The 25164-nt window shown below is 44.4% G+C and overlaps 1 protein-coding gene across 1 annotated transcript in view; it reads right to left on the bottom strand.

The window, feature by feature from the left end:
* The window catches only part of LOC146863455 (dedicator of cytokinesis protein 2-like), a 2657619-nt gene that overhangs the window by 2105634 nt on the left and 526821 nt on the right, over positions 1–25164 (bottom strand). Inside the window, exon 14 of the mRNA XM_085642885.1 lies at positions 16710–16834. Within this exon, the coding sequence (XP_085499011.1) occupies positions 16710–16834 (125 nt within the window). The remainder of the gene's footprint in view (positions 1–16709; positions 16835–25164) is intronic.

Raw genomic sequence — 25164 nt, 5'->3', positions numbered from 1 at the left:
ACTCCATTTACTGGCTTTCTATTTGATGGGTTTATTTTGCTTTAGGCTGTCCAGCTTGAGTTACCCAAACCTTGTTTACTGTATTCCTCCACCAACACGCTTTCTGTAAACAGGCTTTTAAATCTTGTTCTTTCCTTGTCACATTTGCTTTGCGTTCAAAGACAGAGGTCAAATGACAAGCTCTCTGGAGCTTGGTGTTTACTTTTCCTTCTTTGACAAAGTGAGAAAATGTGTGTGACAATTCTGCCGAGCAGCCATGCAAGAGTAGAGGGTGTGATTTTTTTTCTAGCACACAAGATTTTTTTTTTAACTGTGCTGATGTTTCAGAATAAATCAGAATTAGTACAACCGAAGCACATTTTTTGGAAATTCTGATGTGCCGTGTCAACAAATATTTTAATACAATCTAAACACATTTATATACCAAGTGATGACATTTGCATACATATCATTTGTGTGCAGTAAAACCGTATATTGCTGCAAATGTTGTGGTCACTTCAATTGAAAATGTGTATTGCAAAGTCATCCTGTGCCCTGGGAACCCCCTTTTTTTGCAGACTGGTACTGGTGGTAACTGACTCTGACTGTCCCTGGGCTCTGCCTAACCAGGCCCAGGGCCAGTGCTATGGTGAAAACACAGTGGAAACACATACATACACTTGGGTACACTATGGATTGGGGAACCCTATGAATGGCATGACCTCCCTTATAAGTCCCTAGTACATATTAGGACAGGGGGATCAAAACTACCTTTAAGTCCCTTGTATATAATAGGGCATGGCAGTTTGGAGGCCAGCAGCCCTTTCTGCACTTACATGTGTGCCCTGCTGTGAGCCTGAGGTCGGTTTAAAAGCAGCCCTGTGTTGCAGAACTGCTTTTATATGGAAATTGTGCCCAAACTCGGCTTTGGTCTTAGGGCCACTTAAAATGGATAACCTACAATATGTCGGCATATTAGGTACCCCCAGGGTCTCCTCTAGGTGTCTCAGGGTTGTAGGGCCAGGGACTTATAAGGAGGGTCCTCATAAAAGAAGCTTTATATGCCCTGGGGATGTAGAAATTGCACATTTTACTTCCCCCAATGTAGTAACATGCTTCCCAAAATCGACTTTTGTGCTAGGAGCACAGTGGAGTGAGGATGCACATTGTTTTAGCATATTCAGAACTCCTAAAGTCTCCTCTAGGTGTCCCGGAGTGAGGGTTTATGTAGCTATAAGCAGGGTCCTTATAAAATATGGTGTTGGAGAAATTTGACATTTCAGTTTCCCCATTGTATATCCCCAGCCACATAGGTTAACATTGCAATAGTTTATGAACTCAAAACTACTGCTAGAAATTAAAGAAAATACCATTCAAGGACTTAGGAGAATTGTATTGCTAAATACAACAACAGTCTATTGTTGAATCTATCTTGAAGAGTACAGAAAATCAGTTATAAGAATTTCTTGTCTGTAAGCCAGAATTCAGCCTTTCAGTGGTCTGCCCTGATTCGGCAGAGTTAACAGGATTAGCCAGGCTGCTTTCATGATGTGATAAGTGTCTCACCCCAGAAAGGCTAATCTGTTGGAAAGAGCCCTGCTGCAGAGGAATGCCAGAGCAGGGGAGAGGAGTCGTAAAAAATTGGGGTTTCAAAGAAAAGATAGGACAGGCAGGAATAGCCAGTCCATCTTCCCCGATCTCCTATGACCCAGCCAGATGGCAGGCTTAAGAAAGGAATTTGCAGATGTCAGGGGGAGGGAAGCAATGGAAATGAGACACACTGGAGGTTGGTTTAACTAGCTCTTGCCTCCCTGCTGGGACTTCAGCCATATTGAATTTGGGAAGAATAGTGCTCTCTGGGAGACCATTGTGCCCTACTTTGGAGGAAGTAGTCATGCTCTGGGGTGTTACCATGCATCTCATTGGACAGGAGTGCCCCCCTGCTTGACCCATAGAACACTAAATAAGCAACTGAGAGGGGCAAAGCCTCTCAGAGCTGCGAAACTGAGAGGAGAAGAGGAGGGATTGCCAAGCTGGAAACTTGATTTGCACCATCAGACCCTGCATTCTGACTGACTGCGCCTGCCGCATTATCTGTTACTACAGCCCTTTGGATGTACCTTGCTTCAAGAGGAATAAAGAGTGGACATCAAGCTGGACACTTGATTTGCACCATCAGACCCTGCATCCTGACTGACTGTGCCTGCCGCATTATCTGTTAGTACAGCCCTTCGGATGTACCTTGCTTCAAGAGGAATAAAGAGTGGACATCAAGCTGGAAATGTGATTTGCACCATCAGGCCCTGCATCCTGACTGACTGTGCCTGCTGCATTCTCTGTTACTACAGCCCTTTGGATGTACCTTGCTTCAAGAGCAATAAAGAGTGGGCTCCCTGCAAGCTACAGGCTACCAGAGCTCACCTGCATCAACTACACCAAGGGTCCCCTGCCTGGAGTGCATCCAGTGGACTTTATGAGTTTTGGCCAGATGCACTGTGGGAATTTTCCAGGACCACTTTGGAGCTTCCAGACCATTGGATTGTGTTTTGGACCATTTGGACCATCAAGAGGAACTACAGGAAGAAGTTCCAGAAGTTTGGGACAACTCTGGGAAAAAACTCCATAAGGTGACTAAGTGCTTGCAAGAGTTTATTCTTTAAAAATTCATATGTCCAGTTCCCTACATTGGATTTTTGGTGTCATTTTAAAGATACAAATATTTCATAGCTTTATAAATCGGTGTTGGATTTTTACTGTGTGTTTTGTCAATTATTTACTGAATTTGTGTTTTTAAATGCTTTACATTCCTGTCTCCTAAGTTAAGCCTGCCTGCTCGCAGCCAAGCTTCCCAGGGTTGAGCATGGGAATAATTTATTGAGACCTGTACTGAGCCTTAGAATGTGCTAGTGGCCTTATTGCCAGTGGTAGATGCATATAACAATGTGTTGTATGTGATGGCAGTGCACTGCCACACCATGTATACTCCACATTACACCACTCCTCTCCATTCTATGCCATGCCACTCCATTCTACGCCACTCAACTCTACGACATGCTACTCCACTCCACCCACCTCCACTCTAAGACACTATACGCCACGCCACCCAACCCTACGCCACTCCAATCTATGGCACTCACTGCATGACACGACATGCCCCTCCACTACACACCACTTACCCCACTCCATTCTACCCCACTCCAATCTATCCCACTCCAATGTACCCCAATCTACCCTACCCCACTCCACTGTGCTACAATCTACCCCAATCTACTCCACTCCAACCTAACCCACTCAACGCAGTCTATTTCACTCTACTTCAATCTACCCCACTCCAATCTACCCCTCTTCAATCTACCCCACTCTTCCTCACCCCACTCAAGTCTACCCCAATCTACTCCACTACAATTGAGTCTACTCTACCCCACTCCCCTCTACCCTCCTCCACTCAACTCTACCCCACTCTACTCCAATCTACCCCTCTTCGATCTACTCCACTCCAGTCTACCCTACTCCACTCCAATCTAACCAACTAATTGCACTCCAGTCCAAACTAGTCCACTTCGATCTATCTCACTCCAATCTACCCCACTCCACTCCAGTCTACTGCACTTCACTTGAATCTACCTTACCATAATCCACCCAATCTATCCCACTCCAATCTACCTCACTCCACTCTATCCTACTTCACCCTAATCTACCCTACTTCACTCGAATCAACTTCTCTCCACTCCTATCTACCCCACTCTAATCTACCTTACAATCTACTCCACTCCAGTCTACCCTAATATATTCCACTCCACTATACTATGATCTACCCCACTCCAATCGACCATACTCCACTCTAAACTACACCATCCTACAAAAATCTACTTCACTTCGCCCAATCTCACCCAATCCAATCTACCCCACTCCAATCTACTCCGCTCCAATCTACCCCACTCTACCTCAATCTACCCCACTTCAATCCACCCCACCCCATCCAATCTACCCCACCCCACTCTAATCTACCCAATCCCCCAATCTACCACACTCCACCCCAATCTACCCCACTCCAAACTACCCAAATCTACCTCCACTCCATTAGATTGTAGCCTACTATAATCTTTTCAATCTACCCCATTTCAATCTACCTCACTCCGCTTCAGTTATCACTCCACTCCAGTCTTCCCCAATACACTCCCATCTACCCCGCTCCACTCCACTCCACTCTACCCCAATATACCCCACTCCACTCCACCGCAATCTACCCCAATTCAATCTGCCATGCTAATCTACCCAACTCCCCTACTCCAATCTACCCCACTCAAATTTACCCCAATATACCCACACTCCACTCTATCCCATTCCACTCAACCCCAATCTACCCCATTCCATTCCACCCCACCCCACTCCACAACACTGATGTTTAGCCATACTGAACAGCAGCCACACTGGTGTACATAAGGCGAAAGCAAAAAACAGTGGTTCTGTTGGGAAGCATACAAACTTATTTGAGTATGTACTTAATACAAATAACCAATGAGTAAAGACACATTCAATGAGAGACAACGGAGCACACACATAAAACCAGAGTTGCAGAAATTGAATTCGTTTTACTGGACGGTGTGTATCAAAGTTCATATAGATACACCGGGGTATTTACAGGATAAACCAACCAAGAAACATGTACAAAATAGAACAATTAGTGATTCACCGTGCAAATTGACCGAACACAAATTCACATATCACAAATATGTACAATGAACAATACATAAAGATAAACAGACAGATCCAACATCAAAGGCATAGACCACAGCAGGATATAATTTCCTAATTCTGTTTGTTGAATTGCATGGAAACATTGGACAAGCAACGTCGACGTTTCGACCCTATAAGGTGGTGCCAATTAGTGTGCATCAAAGGTGGGTCTTCATCAGGACAAAAGGATGGTTGGCCGCACGTCAGTAGCGGCCGAGTCTTTGACGGATATAGACGTCCCGACTGAGGATACCATTATGTGGCGATCGTTATGACGGCACCACCCATCTACATTAATTGAATTTACCGTCGTCCAGAATTCATGATCAAATTAGATGTCGGCTGACTATTCCTTTAATGTGACACCAGGAATCCATATCCAATAGAACAAAATCCTGTTCCCAGGCCACCAACCATCCTTTTGTCCTGATGAAGACCCACCTTTGATGCACACTAATTGGCACCACCTTATAGGGTCGAAACGTCGACGTTGCTTGTCCAATGTTTCCATGCAATTCCACAAACAGAATTGGGAAATTATATCCTGCTGTGGTCTATGCCTTTGATGTTGGATCTGTCTGTTTATCTTTATGTATTGTTCATTGTACATATTTGTGATATGTGAATTTGTGGTCGGTCAATTTGCACGGTGAATCACTAATTGTTCTATTTTGTACATGTTTCTTGGTTGGTTTATCCTGTAAATACTCCGGTGTATCTATATGAACTTTGATACACACCGTCCAGTAAAACAAATTCAATTTCTGCAACTCTGGTTTTATGTGTGTGCTCTGTTGTCTCTCATTGAATGTGTCTTTACTCATTGGTTATTTGTATTAAGTACATACTCAAATAAGTTTGTATGCTTCCCAACAGAACCACTGTTTTTTGCTTTCACTATAATGCCCAGGTTCTGAGGGTTACTGGGTTACCCCATTATCTTTAATGGTGTACATAAGGCAACAACATATTGCCAAAGCCAATAGCTCTGACATAGGCAATGCAAGGTGGTTTTGCCAATGCTTGTTTGTATTTTGTTTCCTTACTGGTTCACACTTTCTTAGTCGCTCCACCTTTTTATGATTCTTTCTCTCTCTTTTTCTCACATAACTATCTCTATCCTTCACCTCCTTGAGGCAGTCCTGGACATTGCACACTACAGGCAGTGTCTATGAATCCTATGTTTGTCTTTCACTAGGTCAGGCTCCGCCCCTGCTTGAAGCAGTCATGGACAGTCTACAGGCAGTCCCTAAGAATCCTATGTATTTCTCTGAATAGATCAGGCCTCACCCCTGCTTCACACTGCTTTGCACATGGCACACTACAGGCAGTCCACATGAATTCAAACATTTAAATAAACTCTTTTCTGTTGTCTCACTTTGTTTCAAACCATGGCAGCTTATTTACATTATCTCCTGTGCTGGCCACTTTTCCACCTCAGAGTGATTGAAATGAATGTGATCCCTTGCAGTCTTGCTTGGATAGACAGAACTAAAATGTGGCTTATTTTCTGTTTCATTCCTGATGCGAGCAAGAAAGGTTTGATTTATAACTCGTTGTCAACAAATCTGTTTTCGGAGAAAGCCTTTGAGAAATATATCTGCTTCTTTGACAGAAACACTTAGGAGTGATTCGCGGAGACTTTTCTGTGCGCAGTTTGTCTTGCTCCTGAGTTTACTTTGCCCTTCTCGTATGTATTACACCTGAGGTTAGTCTACCTTACGTGTGTGTATTACGCCTGTGATTAGCCTACCTTACTTGTGTCAGTTACACCTGAGGTTAGTCTAACTTACTTGTGTCAGTTACACCTGAGGTTAGTTTACCTTTCTTGTGTGTAGTACACTTGAGGTTAGTCTACCTTACTCATATGTATTATACCAGGGGTTAGTGTACCTTACTCGTATGTATTACGCCTGAGGTTAATTTACCTTACTCATATGCATTATACCAGGGGTTAGTGTACCTTACTCGTATGTATTACACCTGAGGTTAGTCTACCTTACTCGTGTGTTTTACACCTGAGGTTGGTGCAGCGCACATTTACTCAAGAGTTTACTCTGCCCTTCTCTTATGTCTTACACCTGAGCTTAGTCTACCTTACTCATGTGTATTACACCTGAGGTTAGTCTACCTTACTCGTGTATATTACACCTGAGGTTAGTCTACCTGACTAATGTCTATTACACCTGAGGTTAGTCTACCTTACGTGTGTGTATTACACCTGAGATTAGTCTACCTTACTTGTGTCAGTTACACCTGAGGTTAGTCTACCTTACTTGTGTGTGGTACACCTGAGGTTAGTCTGCCTTACTTGTATGTATTGGACCTTACTCGTATATATTACACCTGAAGTTAGTCTGCCTCACTCGTATGTATTACACCTTACTCGTATGTATTACACCTGATGTTATTCTACCTTGCTCATGTGTATCACACCTGAGGTTAACCTACCTTACTCGTGTGTATTACACCTGAGGTTACTCTACCTTACTAATGTGTATTACACCTGAGGTTAGTCTACCTTACGTATGTGTATTACACCTGAGATTATTCTACCTTACTTGTGTCAGTTACACCTGAGGTTAGTCTACCTTACTTGTGTGGAGTACACATGAGGTTAGTCTACCTTACTCATATGTATTATACCTGAGGTTGGTGCGGCTCATATTTACTCAAGAGTTTACTCTGCCCTTCTCTTATGTCTTACACCTGAGGTTAGTTTACTTCACTCATGTGTATTACACCTGAGGTGAGTCTACCTTACTCATGTGTATTACACCTGAGGTTAGTCTACCTTACATGTGTGTATTACACCTGAGATTAGTCTCCCCTACTTGTATCAGTTACACCTGAGGTTAGTCTAACTTACTCGTGTGTATTACACCTGAGGTTGGTACGGCTCACATTTACTCAAGGGTTTACTCTGCCTTATTCTTATGTCTTACACCTGAGGTTAGTCTACCTTACTCATGTGTATTACACCTGAGGTTAGTCTACCTTGCTTGTGTGTTTTACACCTGAGGTTAGTCTACCTCACTCATATGTATTACACTTGAGGTTTGTCTACCTTACTCGTGTGTATTACACATGAGGTTGATGTGGCTTATATTTACTCATGACTTTAATCTGCACTTCTCTTATGTCTTACATCTGAGGTTAGTCTCCCTTACTCATGTGAAATACACCTAAGGTTAGTCTTCCTTACTCGTACGTATCTGAGGTTTGTCTACCTTACTCGTGTGTATTACACGTGAGGTTAGTCTACCTTACTCGTGTGCATTACACCTGAGGTTAGTCTACCTTACTCATGTGTATTACACCTGAGGTTTGTCTACCTTACTTGTGTGTATTACACCTGCAGTTGATGGGGCTTACATTTACTCATAAGTTTGCTATGCGCTTCTCTATGTCTTACATCTGAGGTTAGTCTACCTTACTCATGTGTAATACACCTAAGGTTAGTCTTCCTTCCTCGTACGCATCTGAGGTTAGTCTATCTTACTCGTGTGTATTACACCTGAGGTTAGTCTATCTTACTCGTGTGTATTACACCTGAGGTTAGTCTACCTTACTCGTATGTATTACACCTGAGGTTAGTCTACCTTACTCATATGTATTACACCTGAGGTTAGTCTACCTTACTCGTACGTATTGCACCTGAGGGTAGTCTACCTTAATCCTATGTATTACACCTGAGGTTAGCCTACCCTAATTGTACGTATTACACCTGAGGTTAGACTACTTTGCTCATGTGTAATACACCTAAGGTTAGTCTTCCTTACTCGTACGTATCTGAGGTTAGTCTACCATACGCGTGTGTATTACACCTGAGGTTAGTCTACCTTACTTGTGTGTATTAAACCTGAGGTTGGAGCAGCTTACATTTACTCATGAGTTTACTCTGCCCTTCTCTTATGTCTTACACCTCAGGTTAGTCTACCTTACTCGTGCGTATTACACCTGAGGTTAATCTACTTTACACGTGTCTATTACACCTGAGGTTAGTCTACCTTACTCATACGTATTGCACCTGAGGTTAGTCTACCTTACTTGTATGTATTATACCTGAGGTTAGTCTACCTTAGTTGTGTCTGTTACATCTGAGGTTAGTCTACCACCTTACTTGTGTGTAATACACCTGAGGTTAGTATACCTTACTCTTATGTACTACACCTGAGGTTAGTCTACCTTACTTGTGTGTAGTACACCTGAGGTTAGTCTACCTTGCTCATGTGTATCACACCTGAGGTTAACCTACCTTACTCGTGTGTATTACACCTGAGGTTACTCTACCTTACTAATGTGTATTACACCTGAGGTTAGTCTACCTTACGTATGTGTATTACACCTGAGATTATTCTACCTTACTTGTGTCAGTTACACCTGAGGTTAGTCTACCTTACTTGTGTGGAGTACACATGAGGTTAGTCTACCTTACTCATATGTATTATACCTGAGGTTGGTGCGGCTCATATTTACTCAAGAGTTTACTCTGCCCTTCTCTTATGTCTTACACCTGAGGTTAGTTTACTTCACTCATGTGTATTACACCTGAGGTGAGTCTACCTTACTCATGTGTATTACACCTGAGGTTAGTCTACCTTACATGTGTGTATTACACCTGAGATTAGTCTCCCCTACTTGTATCAGTTACACCTGAGGTTAGTCTAACTTACTCGTGTGTATTACACCTGAGGTTGGTACGGCTCACATTTACTCAAGGGTTTACTCTGCCTTATTCTTATGTCTTACACCTGAGGTTAGTCTTCCTTACTCATGTGTATTACACCTGAGGTTAGTCTACCTTGCTCGTGTGTTTTACACCTGAGGTTAGTCTACCTCACTCATATGTATTACACTTGAGGTTTGTCTACCTTACTCGTGTGTATTACACATGAGGTTGATGTGGCTTATATTTACTCATGACTTTAATCTGCACTTCTCTTATGTCTTACATCTGAGGTTAGTCTCCCTTACTCATGTGAAATACACCTAAGGTTAGTCTTCCTTACTCGTACGTATCTGAGGTTTGTCTACCTTACTCGTGTGTATTACACCTGAGGTTAGTCTACCTTACTCGTGTGCATTACACCTGAGGTTAGTCTACCTTACTCATGTGTATTACACCTGAGGTTTGTCTACCTTACTTGTGTGTATTACACCTGCGGTTGATGGGGCTTACATTTACTCATAAGTTTGCTATGCGCTTCTCTATGTCTTACATCTGAGGTTAGTCTACCTTACTCATGTGTAATACCCCTAAGGTTAGTCTTCCTTCCTCGTACGCATCTGAGGTTAGTCTATCTTACTCGTGTGTATTACACCTGAGGTTAGTCTATCTTACTCGTGTGTATTACACCTGAGGTTAGTCTACCTTACTCGTATGTATTACACCTGAGGTTAGTCTACCTTACTCATATGTATTACAACTGAGGTTAGTCTACCTTACTCGTACGTATTGCACCTGAGGGTAGTCTACCTTAATCCTATGTATTACATCTGAGGTTAGCCTACCCTAATTGTACGTATTACACCTGAGGTTAGACTACTTTGCTCATGTGTAATACACCTATGGTTAGTCTTCCTTACTCGTACGTATCTGAGGTTAGTCTACCATACTCGTGTGTATTACACCTGAGGTTAGTCTACCTTACTTGTGTGTATTAAACCTGAGGTTGGAGCAGCTTACATTTACTCATGAGTTTACTCTGCCCTTCTCTTATGTCTTACACCTGAGGTTAGTCTACCTTACTCGTGTGTATTACACCTGAGGTTAATCTACTTTACACGTGTCTATTACACCTGAGGTTAGTCTACCTTACTCATACGTATTGCACCTGAGGTTAGTCTACCTTACTTGTATGTATTATACCTGAGGTTAGCCTACCCTACTTGTATGTATTACACCTGAGTTTATTCTACCTTACTCATGTGTAATACACCTAAGGTTAGTCTTCCTTACTCGTACGTATCTGAAGTTAGTCTACCTTACTCGTGTGTATCACACCTGAGGTTAGTCAACCTTACTCATGTGTATTACACCTCAGTTTAGTCTACCTTACTCATGTGTATTACACCTGAGGTTGATGTGGCTTACATTTACTCATGAGTTTACTCTGAGCTTCTCTTATGTCTTATATCTGAGGTTAGTCTACCATACTCGTGTGTATTACACCTGAGGTTAGTCTACCTTATGTGTGTGTATTACACCTGAGGTTAGTCTACCTTATGTGTGTGTATTACACCTAAGATTAGTCTACCATACTTGTGTCCATTACACCTGAGGTTAGTCTACCTTAGTTGTGTCTGTTACATCTGAGGTTAGTCTACCACCTTACTTGTGTGTAATACACCTGAGGTTAGTATACCTTACTCTTATGTACTACACCTGAGGTTAGTCTACCTTACTTGTGTGTAGTACACCTGAGGTTAGTCTATCTTACTTGTATGTATTACACCTGAGGTTAGCCTACCTTACTCATACATATTAGACCTGAGGTTAGTCTACCTTACTCATATGTATCTGAGGTTAGTCTACCTTACTTGTGTGTATTTTACACCTGAGGTTAGTCTACCTCTTATCGTGTGCATTACACACGAAGTTAGTCTTGCTTACTTGTGTGTACTACACCTGAGGTTGGTCTACCTTACTCATGTGTATTTTACCTGAGGTTAGTCTACCTTACTCGTGTGTATTACACTTGAGGTTGGTGTGTCTTACATTTACTCAAGAGTTTACTCTGCCCTTCTCTTATGTCTTACACCTGAGGTTAGTCTACCTTTCTCGTGTGTATTTCACCTGAGGTTAGTCTACCCTACTCGTATGTATTACACCTGAGGTTAGCCTACCCTACTCGTACGTATTACACCTGAGGTTAGTCTACCTTACTCATGTGTAATACACCTAAGGTTAGTCTTCCTTACTCGTATGTATCTGAGGTTAGTCTACCTTACTCGTGTGTATTACACCTGAGGTTAGTCTACCCTACTCATGTGTATTATCCCTGAGGTTAGTATACCTTACTCGTGTGTATTACACCTGAGGTTAATCTACCTTATGCATGTGTATTACACCTGAGGTTTGTCTACCTTACTTGAATGTATTACACCTGAGGTTAGTCATCCTTACTAGTGTGTATTTAACCTGAGGTTAGTCTACTATACTCCTGTGTATTACACCTGAGGTTAGTCTACCTTACTCGTGTGTATTACACCTGAGGTTAGTCTATCTTACTCGTGTGTATTACACCTGAGGTTAGTCTACCTTACTCTTGAGCATTACACCTGAGGTTAGTTCACTTTACTGGTGTGTATTACACCTGAGGTTAGTGCGGCTTATATTTTCTCATGAGTTTACTCTGCCCTTCTCTTATGTCTTACACCTGATACCTGACACCTGACACTTTACACCTTACTCGAGTGTATTACACCTGAGGTTAGTCTACCTTACTTGTGTGCATTACACCTGATGTCAGTCTACCTTACTTGTGTGTATTACACCTGAGGTTAGTCTACCTTACTCCTGTGCATTACACCTGTGGTTAATCTACCTTACTTGTGTGTATTACACCTGAGGTTAGTGCTGCTTACATTTACGGACTAGTTTACTTTGCCCTTTGCATATTTCTTACACCAGAGGTTAGTCTAGCTTACTTGTGTGTATTACACCTGAGGCTAGTGCAGCTTACATTTATGCATGGGTTTACTCTGCCCTTCTCATATTTCTCAGACCTGAGGTTAGCCTGGCTTACTCGCAAGTATTACACCTAAGGTTAGTGTGACTTACCTTTTAATGTGAGTTTACTCCATCTTTCCCTTATGCCCTACTCATGAGCTTAGTCTATCTTACTCTTATGTATCACACCTGAGGTAGTGTGATTTATGGTTATTTTTCACTACTGAGTTTCAACTACCCTTCTGTTATGTTTTTCAACTGATGTTAGGTTGCTGTATTTCTATGTCTTACACCTATGTTTAGTTGGCCATATGCTTCTGTCGTAAGCATGAGGTTGTGGGACTTATTGCTTTTTCTTAACCTTGAAGTTTTGCGACTTACTTCTATGTCTTAAGCCTGAGGTTAGTGGGACTTAATGCTATGTCATAAGCCCGAGGTTGTGGGACTTACTGCTATGTTTTAAGCCCGAGGTTGTGGGACTTCTATGTATTAAGCCTGAGGTTGTGGGGCGTACTGCCATGTATAAGCCTGCTGCTGTGGGACTTACTGCTATGTCTTAAGCCTGCATTGTGAGACTTGCTGCTATGTCTTAAGGCCGAGGTTGTGGGTCTTACTTACATGTCTTAAGCCTGTGGTTGTGGGACTTACTGCTATATCTTAAGCCTGATGTTAGTGGGCCTTACTGTTATGCCTTCAGCCTGAGGATGTGGAACTAACTTCTATGTCTTAAGGCAGAGGTTGTGGGACGTACTTCCATGTGTTAAGCCTGAGGTTGTGGGACTTACTGCTATGTCTTAAGCATGAGTTGTGGGACTTTGTGATATGTCTTAAGCCTGCGGTTGTGGGACTTACTGCTATGTCTTAAGCCTGATGTTAGTCGGCCTTACTGTTATGCCTTAAGCCTGAGGTTGTGGGGCTTACTGCTATGTCTTAAGCCTGATGTTAGTGGGCCTTACTGCTATGTCTTAAGCTTTATGTTAGTGGGCCTTACTGATATGCCTTAAGCCTGAGGTTGTGGGATTTACTGCTATGTCTTCAGGCTGAGGTTTCGCGTCTTCTATGTCTTAAGCGTGAGGTTAGTGGGACTTAATGTTATGTCTTAAGCCAGAGGTTGTGGGACTTACTGCTATGTTTTAAGCCAGAGGTTGTGGGAACTACTTCTATGTATTAAGCCTATGGTTGTGTGACTTACTGCTATGTCTTACGTCTGCATTTGTGGGACTTACTGCAATGTCTTAAGGCAGTGGTTGTGGAACTTACTTCCATGTGTTAACCCTGAGGTTGTGGGAATTACTGCTATGTATTAAGCATGAGCTGTGGAACTTTGTGCTATGTCTTAAGCCTGCGGTTGTGGGACTTACTGCTATGTCTTAAGCCTGATGTTATTGGTCCTTACTGTTATGCCTTAATCCTGAGGTTGTGGGGGTTACTGCTATGTCTTAATCCTAATGTTAGTGGGCTTTACTGCTATGTCTTATGCTTTATGTTAGTGGGCCTTACAGTTATGCCTGAAGCCTGAGGTTGTGGGACTTACTGCTATGTCTTAAGCTTTATATTAGTTGGCCTTGCTGATATGCCTTAAGCCTGAGGTTGTGGTATTTACTGCTATGTCTTAAGGCTGAGGTTTTGCGTCTTCTATGTTTTAAGCGTGAGGTTAGTGGGACTTAATGTTATGTCTTAAGCCAGAGGTTGTGGGACTTACTGCTATGTTGTAAGCCGGAGGTTGTGGGAACTACTTCTATGTATTACGCCTACGGTTGTGGGACTTACTGCTATGTCTTACGCCTGCATTTGTGGGACTTACTGCTATGTCTTAAGGCAGTGGTTGTGGAACTTACTTCCAATTGTTAACCCTGCGATTGTGGGACTTACTGCTATGTATTAAGCATGAGCTGTGGAACTTTGTGCTATGTCTTAAGCCTGAGGTTGTGGGACTTACTTCCATGTGTTAAGCCAGAGGTTGTGGGACTTACTGCTATGTCTTAAGCACGAGTTGTGGGACTTTCTGCTATATGTTAAGTCTTAGTTTGTGGGACTTACATCGATGTCTTCAGCCTGAGGTTGTGGGCCTTACTGTTATGTCTTACACCTAAGTTTCACAAGTTTTACGCATGAAGTTAGCGGGCCTTACTTTCATGCCTCGCATCTGAGTTTAGAGTGACTCACTTTTGAGTTTCTATGTATCACACACATTTGCGTACTGAAAATATGTTTGTGAATCTGGCTGTGGGGTCAGTAAGAAGGTATTATTGAGGGTCTCACCTGTATCATGTACTCCTTTTTTGGAAGCTACACCCAGGTTTGAAGAGAAGAGACCAGTATATGCATTTTAAATATCTTTTTGAATCAGTGGGGTACTAGTATATCACTGTCAGAATACAGTCTGACATAAACATCATGTTCTTAAGATAAAGTTACTTATCTTTGGTAATGATATTTCTGGTGCATACATGATCTAGTTAGGTTTGCACTCTACAAATACATCCAATCTCAGAAACTGTAGATACCCCCATCCAGCAGGATGTGCCTAGTCACTGAAATACCAGGACAAAACAATGCTCCAGGCGGCCGGCTATGTGATTTATGGCGGTGGAATAATTTTCCAAGAGAGCGGTGTGATAAGAGACTGCTGATCAGAAGACATATGCAGGCACATGCATCAAGCTAGGATTTTGCTAGTCCTTAATTGCGAATATTAAGGATTCGCAATTAAGGACTCGAAAAATCCTTTGCATGTAGGAATTGCTATAATAATAGCGATTCCTACACATTCCTTATTTGCAACTCGCAAATAGTGAGTTGCAAATAAGGAATAGCTTCCCATTCATTCCTATGGGCCTAGAGGCCCATAGGAATGAGTGGGAAATTGCAAGCGCAATTTGCGAGTACCAATTGGTACTCGCAAATTGCTCATGCAATTTCAAGGGTGCAAGGGTGTCAAAAGGACACCCTGTTGCACCCCTGAAATTGATCTGTGCACAAATTTTGCGCACACACATATCCCAAGGACATGTGTGTGTGTGTAACCTACAACTTTGAAAAATGCACTTTAGTGCATTTTTCAAAGTTTTTACGAATTACCATGAAGTTCAACTTCATGGTAATTTGCGCCCCCTAGCAGCGAAATCGCTACTTCAAACTGGTTCTTGCATTGCATTTAAGGAAACGCAAAATGCGATTCCTTAAATGCAATCGCAATTTGAGAACTCGCAATTAGTTGCGAATTCTCAAATTGCGAGGGCTTTGACCCTTGATGCATCGCAAAAGCTAATTTTGCAATCGCAAACGGACGATTTTTGCCAATCGCACCATTTGCGATTGCAAAAAGCTTTGATGCATGTGCCAGTTTGTGACCTAGGGCCTGATTTAGATTTCAGCGGATGGAACACCCTGTCACAAACGTGCCGGCTATCCCGTCTGCCGTATTACGATCCCTTTATATCCTATGGGGATCGTAATACGGGTGACAGCATATCCGTCATGTTTGTGACAGAGTATTCCATCCGCATAGATCTAAATCAACCCCTTAGATGCCTGTTGAGAAGAGGCATCAGTGTGTATAAGATCCTTGTGACAGCTCTCAATGGAGGTTCCTGTGATATGGACAAGATCACATGGTTGTGCAGGTCTAGGAAAAGAATCAATAAATGGGTGGAGGTCAAGATCATAAAAAACTCTTCATTTGGCAAGTTAGGTCGGACTTTGGCCATTGGCTGCACTTTGAGAAGTGGAATAACCTTAGGCCAAGACAGTGCTTCTCATAGGGACGCATTTCTCGCGGGCCCAGGTTCCCTACATCAAAAAGGTGCACGGGCCCCCTGGCTCAGTAGGGTAGGATAGAACTTCTAGCCAGACTCTGAGGTACAAGGTACTGATGTGGTTTACACTCTCCACAGACAGCACTGCCTTGCCAGGCAAGGGGTGCATGCAGTGCTTAATTTGTAAAAAATAAAACAGGTGCCAGGGCCCTCATCAGGAGGCCACTGCAGCTTCCACCACCCATTGCCCCCCCAAGTACCTGTAACAACACAACTATCAACCATCACACACCTACAAGTGTCACAGTTCACACTATTCAAGGCCTCCAAATCTACAAGAACGGCTTGGGTGGCTGGTAGTAGTCGGTTTAATGTATATTTAACTAATAAACAACTGATGTTGTTCTGATCTCCAAATTACACAAACAGTACCACCATGTGCCAGGCTGTCATACGTCCAGGCGCTAAGCACCAGAAACCGCTGGCTCAAATTAAGTACTGGGTGCATGGATGTATAAGGTGTAGGAACCAGTCAGCAAACTGCAAGTCTGGGGTCTTACCGGGATGACGTTTCCTTCCTCGTCGCACACGCACAGCGTCACCTCCACATTCTTCTGTGTCTTCTTGTTACATTTGTCAAAATCTCCCTGGACCAGGGTCACGTAGATGTCATTTCTGATATCTCCTGAGGTCGACAATGAGAGAGAGAATTAACTGGCATCGAAGATGAAACTACCTGGTGTCGAAGAGTAAATGACCTGGCATCAGAGAGGAAATTGTCTGGCATCGAAGATTAATTACCTGGCATCTAAGATTAAATTATTTCACATTGAAGATTAAATTAACCGCCATTGAAGATGAAATTACTTATCAGACGCTAGTACAGTTTCGCTCATCCACGCTAGGCGCTTACTCCTCTAGCTCTCTTGGTCAACACTTACATCTTGTTCTGTAGCGCCGGGACACCTCCTTGTGAGGTAGCTGTTTTCGCGCTTTATAAAATTCTGTATTATTATTATTATGTGTGCCCAGGGCCTGTAAATCAAATGCTGCTGGTGGGCTTGCAGCACTGATTGTGCCACCCACAGAAGCGGCTTGTAAAATATGGCTCAGGCCTACCATTGCAGAGCATGTGTGCAGTCTGGGACTGCCATGTCGACTTGGCAAGTGCACACACTTGCCAGTCCCTAAACATTCCCTTTTCTACATATTAGTCACCCCTAAGGTAGGCCCATGGTACCCCTATAGGCAGGGTGCATTGTATGTGAAAGGTAGGGCATGCCCTGATGTGTGTGGCATGCCCTGATAATGAATTACAGCCAATTTCGTTTTTCACTATTGCAAGGCTATCTTTTCCCATGGGCCAAAATGGACAGTTTTGTTATAACATCTTATAATCATAACGGACCCAGGGAACAAGATAGGAAAATAAAGTTTAGTATGTCTGAACTCAGAATGTTAAAATACATCTTTTAGTGAGGGTGATTTTTACATTCTGTATTTAAAAATACCACTTTTAGAAAGTAGGTATTTTCTTGCCTAACCATCCAGCATGCCTCTGCTAGGTTTGTGTATTCCATGTCTGGTTTGTGAGTGACAGGGGGCTGGAGAGGGCTTTGGCTCCAGCGGTCTGATGGGTCAGGGCTGGGCTGAATAGGACCTACATTGAATAGAGAGTAGGGGGCGGAGATTTCCTTTCGCTGACCTGATCCCTCATAGAATAGAGAGTAGGGGGAGGAGATTTCCTTTCAGCTACCTGGGCCAGGTCTGCTCTCAAACAATGCTGACTCCACCTCCGGGAAGCTGCACCCAGGAGGATAGAACTGGTTTTGGCTGGGCACAGACACACTCTGCATTCAGAGAACAAAGGATTTACTGGTATAAATATTGGGGCCAGACCCCAGAGCTTTAGATCACTTCTGGGAATCAAGACGAACCTTTGCCAAGGAGAAGAACCAAAGAAGCTGAAGGAGGAGACTGCCCCTGTGCTGTGCTATTTCTGGGGTTGGCCTGCAGTGGTTACTTTATTTGCCATGCAAAGGGGAAGAGAACTTTTGTGAACTTTTCATAATCTTTAAGAAGAATCTCCAAGGGCTTGAAGTGTGCTTGCCTTCTGCCTCAGTCTCAGGGATGCAAGACTTCACCACCAGCTCCCTTGAATTCCCTTGCTGTGGATTCTACCTACAGAGAGGTGCCTACTGTTGTTTAGGCCCTCTGAGAAGACTGCGTGCCACTGGGAGCTGGAAGCGCGACACAACGAGGAGAAGCGTGTCACCGCCGCAGCAGTTTCCATTGCGTCACCGAAGAAGCGTGCCGCCGCCGCAGCTGTTCTCTGTTGCATCACCAACGAAGCGTGTCACATCACCGGAGAAGTGTGTCCCAGCCACAGAGGTCCCTGTCACATCACCGGAGACACAGGACCTGTTGCGGCTCAGAAATTACGGAGTTTGACGCAAAGCCTTTGGGTGTCCACGCATCGCATCCAACGTTGTCGCATCGCTTCAAAGACGCCATTTTGTCGCATCGCACGGGTTCGTCGCATCGCATCGAGGCGCCATCTTGTCACATTGCACTGGATTACAGTAAGAAACCGAAGCATCAACTCCCCACACAGTATAGGAAGCGAGCATCAACTCCCATGAACAGCAGTAAGGAACCGAGGCATCCACTCCCCTGAGTGTAAGGAACGGCACATTAACTTCCCTGAGACCCTTTTTGTTTGTTTTGCGTGACACATCCAAGGTACTTTGAGAGTAAAGTGTTGCATTTACCATCTACATTGAACTAAGCTATTTCTACCATTTTAAAGTCTTATTTTTTATTACAGTACTGTGGATTTTTGTCGTTTGGTCTTGTGTTAAGTCTAGTAAAGATTACTTTTTGTTTCTAAACTGGTGTGGTGTCCATTTGCAGTGTTATCACTGTGTTACTGTATATGTTCACAAATGCCTCTGAGATAAGCCTGCCTGCTCGTGCCAAGCTACCAAGGGGGTGAGCAGGGGTTACTTAGGAGTGTATCCCCCTTAACCTGACTAGAAGGAAGGGTCCCTATTTGGACAAAAGTGCAAACCATTGCCAACTAGAGACCCCCAGTTCTAACACCTGGCATCATAGATTAAATTGCCTGGCATTGGAGATGTAACTACCTGACATTGAAGATGAAATTCTCTGGCATTGAAGATGAAATTGCCTGGCATCGAAAATGAAACAACCTGACATCGAAGATGAAAATATCTGGCATTGAAGATGAAATTACTTGGAAGATTAAATTACCTGGTAGATGAAATTACCTGGCATCGAAGACGAAATTACCTGGCATCAAAGATGAAATTATCTGTCATTGAAGATGAAATTGCCTGGCATCGAAAATGAAACAACCTGACATGGAAGATGAAATTATCTGGCATTGAAGATGACATTATCTGGCGAGCTCAGGTCCTCTCGTAGTGCTGATACACTACTTCTAGAATGCCCGGCAAGTAATCATTTTTCACCCCCAAACTGTGCCTCCGACTGTTTTCCCTACTTTTTGATGCGGTGTTTTGTTCTCCTTGTCTCTGCAATGTCTCATTATCTTATGTAATTCATTGTTTTCATTGTCACCATCGGTTTGATCGTTTCTTCTCAGGTAATCTCTTTCCTCTCATATAATGAACAACTTTTCATGATCTAACACCTTCAATGAAGACGTCATAAAACTATGGGGCATATTATCAAGAAACTGCGTTAAAATTATCGCCGCTTTAGCGGCAGAAAACTGCCGCCAAAGCAGCAAAAATGGGCTTGATAATATACTTTGAGAATTCCAATAGAAGCCCATGTTCTGGTGTCAACAATCAACATGAGCTTCTATTGGAATTCTCACGGACATTATTATCAAGCCCATTATCGCCGCTTTAGCGGCAGTTTTCTGCCGCTAAAGCGGCGATAACTTTAACGCCGTGCTTCATAATATGCCCCTAAATAAATAAATAAATTAGCCGACCTGAACCATACTTCAATACCTTATTTGCTTCTACAGAAGGAAACAGGTACTAATTAAAGCCATTCCACGAACATTTGCAAAAAGCACAAATTTTTAGGAAAATTTCTGAGTTTTCGGTGGTAAACGAACCACCACGAAACACCGAAAATGGTACAAATAAGTAGCCAAAGAAAGTATCAAACCCGTGGAATTGAGCAGAATTTCACGAGGCGAAACAATTTCTTGAATCACAGAGGCAGATGTTCACCTTTCCTGAGTTGACCTTGCTGTTGCCCTGCAGCTCTCCACTCACCGTTGAAATGTTTTCACATTATCTGAGCTCCCTGTTTTTTTCCATGTTTTGGTTTTTGATTTTTCCTTATTTCTAACACAATAAAAGGAAATTTCGAAAATATTGTTATTTAATTTATAATTATCAAATAGGCTTAGTATGAAAAAAATGTCTAAAAGATATTTCGGATCAATCCCTATTTATATATTAAGCAGTTTTAAGGGGAGTTTGAACAAGTTTGGCATAAAAAAGGGAGTTATTTAGCTAACGCACCCGCTAGAGAACCTCAGCAAGCAAAGAATATTCAACAGTGGGCATTAGTGTTTCTAGAATGTTCACAGGAGGGCATCAGTGTTTCCAGAATGTTCACCAGAGGGCATCAGCGTTCCCAGAATGTTCACCAGAGGGCATCAGTGTTTTCAGAATGCTCACTGGCGGGCACCAGTGTTTACCAGAATGTTTACTGGAGGGCATCAGTTTTTCCACAATGTTCTTCGGAGGGCATCATTTTTTCCGGAATGCTCACCGGAGGGAATCAGTGTTGCCAAAATGCTCACCGGAGGGTATCAGTGTTTCCAGAATGTTCACCGGAGGGCACCAGTGTTTCCAGAATGTTCACCAGACGGCACCAGTGTTTACCAGAATGCTCACCAGAATGTAACAATGTTCACAGAATGTTCACCGGAGGGTACCAATGTTCCCAGAATGTTCACCGGAGGGTACCAATGTTTCCAGAATGTTCAGCGGAGGGCACAAGGGTTGTCAGAATGTTCACCGGAAGGTACCAGTGTTCCCAGAATGCTCACCGGAGGGCACCAGTGTTTCCAGAATGTTCACCAGAGAGCACCAGTGTTTCCTCGAATGTTCACCGGTGGGCATCAGTGTTTTCAAAATTGTTCCACTGAGGGTACAAGTGCTTCCATAATGTTCACTGGGTTGCACTGTTTTTTTCAGAATGTTCACTGGAGGGCACCAGTGTTTACCAGAATGCTCACTGGAGGGTACCAGTGTTTCCAGAATGCTCACCGGAGGGCACAGTGTTTCCAGAATGCTCACCGGAGGGCACAGTGTTTCCAGAATGGTCACCGAAGGGCACCAGTGTTTCCAGAATGTTCACTGGAGGGCACCAGTGTTTCCAGGATGCTCAACGGATGGCATCAGTTTTTCTAGAATGTTCACCGGAGGACACCAGTGTTTCCAGAATGTTCATCAGAGGGCATCAGTGTTTCCAGAATATTCATCGGAGGGCACCAGTGTTTCCAGAATGGTCACTGGAGGGCACCAGTGTTGCCAGAAGGCTCATCGGAGGGCAACAGTATTTCTAGCATGTTCACCTGAAGACACCAGTGTTTCCAGAATGATCGCCGGAGGGCATCAGTGTTTCCAGAATGTTCACCGGAAGACATCATTGTTTCCAGAGTGTTCATCGATGGGCACCAGTGTTTCCAGAATGTTCACTGGAGAGCATCAGTGTTTCCAGAATGTTCACCGGAGGGCACCAGTGTTTACCAGAAAGTTTATCGGGCGCATCAGTGTTTCCACAATGTTCATCGGAGGGCATCAGTGTTTCCAGAATGTTTACCTGAGGGCACCAGTATTTCCAGAATGTTCACCGGAGGGCACCAGTATTTCCAGAATGTTCATCGGAGGGCACCAGTGTTTCCAGAATGTTCACTGGAGAGCATCAGTGTTTCCAGAATGTTCACTGGAGAGCATCAGTGTTTTCAGAATGTTTACCGGAGGGCACCAGTGTTTACCAGACAGTTTACCGGGGCGCATCAGTGTTTCCACAATGTCATCAGAGGGCATAGGTGTTTCCAGAATGTTTACCTGAGGGTAACAGTGTTTCCAGAATGTTCATCGGAGGGCACCAGTGTTTCCAGAATGTTCACTGGAGGCCATCATTGTTTCCAGAATGCTCCCTGGAGGGTATCAGTGTTTCCAGAAGGATCACAGGAGGCCATCAGTGTTTCCAGAATGTTCACATTAGGGCACCAGTGTTTCCAGAATGTTCACCGGTGGCCATCAGTGTTTTCCAGGATTTTCAGTGGAGAGCACCAGTATTTCCAAAATGTTCACCGGAGGGAATCAGTGTTGCCAGAATGTTGACCAGAGGGCACCAGTGTTTCCAAAATGTTCGCCGAAGGGTACTAGTTTTTCCAGAATGTCCACCGGAGGGACATTCCCGAATTTTCCAGAATGCTGACACAGGGCACTGGGGTTGGAGGATAGCGAATTGCCCTCATAAATGCACGCTGATTGGCTGCACTGATTTTTGCAGACTTTAAATTGTTAGTGTGGTATTTCAGGCTAGGGATAGTAAACGCTGCAGTTGCCGTGTTTTGACCACTCTCCATGAACAGAGGCTAGTGCCCAGCATTCTAGGCATTTTCCATCTGGTCGTCAAGTTCCAGAGACCAGAGCACACCGAATGACTATGAACATTAAACAGAGCTTCCTTACTTTACTGGAGACATCAAGGCATGGGGCACTGGCAGACAGCGCTTATGGTTTACATGAGGGCTTTGTTGTTGCCACTCTAGGCGCTGCACGCGTGCGGGCTCCCCAGCCTGGACATCCAAGTGTTGGCCCTACCACAGTGGGATCAGACGGCAGATCAGAATATAAAAGTATCTACCCGGGTGGGTGCCAGGGGTGAGGTGAGACAGTCCACGCCTGGTGGACACAATCTTGTCCACCTGTGTCTCTGGGGCACTCTAACTCAATGATGGGGTTTACTGGACCATTACCTCCTCGCCAGCCCTCCTCGTCCCAGTCCCAACTAAATGAGCATAGCTCCTCCCACCAGAAACTCCCAAGCCACTAAAAACCCCATCCCTTGCCTCCAGGCCACACCCACACCCTGAGGCATATAACCCTGTGACCGGCCAATCCACAACCTGTTTGTTTTTTCTGCGGATTTACTTCTGAGCTGACTTCGTCGTGGGGGGTGCTGGCTGTGCCTCCTTTCGGGTAAGTGTGAAACTGTCTGCTTGGTGGCCGTTTAGTCCCCTAATTGCCTGTCATTGTATGTGTGTATGTTTGAGTCCCTGCTTTAGGGGGGCCGTAGGGTTAAGGGATCCAGACTGCCTGGTTGGTGACTCCCTGCTGTGGCCTCCCATCTTCCAGGTTTATTCCCTGCTCTAGCGGGAACACCCGGGGAAGGAGTGGAGGTGTGTTAGGCGCGGCTGGCTTTTCAGCATGCCAGGGGCGTGGCGGATTTGCTCCTCCTCGGAGGTGTGTTTCAGGGCTGGGTGCTCGTCTCATTTGCCCATGTTTTCCCTTGCTGTTGAAAGCTGCCTATGTTGGTTTAATGAACGGTCAGCGCCTCGTGGGTCCCCACGGTTATTTAATGGCGTTTATGCCCGATCATATGAGGGCTGCCTATGAGTAAACATGATGGGGGTTTCAGCTTTCTAATACAGGGAGGGGAGGGGGGGGGTCGTATTTGGAGTTGCTTACCTGTGTGTCCACTGGTTCCTGTAGAGGGGGCTTCTGGGATACTTCAGGTCCTTACAGTTGGGGCCCGTTTCTGTCTTTCCTTTTGTGGGTTGGAGTTGTCTCTGATTGGCCGGTGTATGGGCCGGGCTTCGGTCCTATTTTAGGATTGGCTGCGAGTCCAGGTGGCGTTCCCTGGTTGGCCCGTAGGGATTTTTCATTGATTGGTCTGGGGTATTTCTGGGAGGCTGGTTCTCTGTTCTCCTGTTCACATCATGGAGGGTAGAGGCCCGGTGCGGACGTACGTGAGCTCGGCTGTGTGGATGAGGTGGTGGTCGCTGGGTCTTCCGCTGCTCCTTCCCTGGCGGATGTGCAAAAGATGATTGAGTCTGCTGTGGCGGCGGCCTTTCTGGCTCGTGAGCCCATGGGGCCTAAAAAGCAGAAATTGGATGCCTTGGCGGAGGTTGATCCGGACATTGACTCTGATGAGGAGGTGAATGGTCGTTTTGTCCAAGGGGCTGACCTTTGCGGTGTTCTGCAGCATGTTCGGGACAATTTTGGGGTTCCCTGGTCCCATGGAGGGTGAAGAGTCTGAAGAAGTCTTCGCCGGTTACCTGAAGAAGGAGTCTGAGAGCCTTCCCATTCATAAGTCGGTGAGGAATGTGCTGGAGGGGGAGTGGAAGGATGTTGACAAACATGCCTTTTCCCGGTTTCTGGCTAAGGGGTATCCTTTGCAGGGTTTCACTGAGGAATTCCCGGCCGTGTTGAAGGTGGATTCCCTGCTGGCTGGTATGGCATCTCAGAGCCTGGTGGTGTCCGAGGATGCGGTTCCTTCAGATCCTAGGGACAAGCAGGTGGAAGGGGCCTTGAAGCGGTCCTTTGCTGCCTCTAATCTTGCAGTTCGGTCTGCGGCTTACACCAGCTATCTGGTTACGTCACTTCTTAAAGATTGCCATGGTATTTCTGAGCAGCTCTTGTGGGATGAGGATCCCTTGGACTCTTTGGCCATGTTGGAACAACAGTTCCGTTTCATGGCAGATTTGCTCTTCGACTCCCTTAGTGCTGTGGCGGCGGCGGCTGGTGCCTCTGTTGCTGCTCGAAGACAGTTGTGGCTTAAGTCTTGAAAGGCGGAATCTGCTCAGCAGGCTGCCGTGATGAAGCTGCCCTTCACGGGCTCTAAGCTGTTTGGGGAGCCATTGGAGGCTTTGATAAAGAAAACTGCTGAGGACAAGAAATTGTTGGCTCCGGTCCGCTCTTCTCAAAAGGGGAAGTTTGCGGGTTATAAGCGGGCTTTTGGGCCGGCGTTTCAATCTAAGATGGC

The sequence above is a fragment of the Triturus cristatus genome, chromosome 2_2 (genome assembly GCF_964204655.1).
Source record: "Triturus cristatus chromosome 2_2, aTriCri1.1, whole genome shotgun sequence".
In the NCBI taxonomy this organism is placed as follows: Eukaryota; Metazoa; Chordata; class Amphibia; order Caudata; family Salamandridae; genus Triturus; species Triturus cristatus.
Note: the sequence above shows the minus strand (reverse complement) of the source record. Positions and strands in the feature narration are given on the sequence as shown.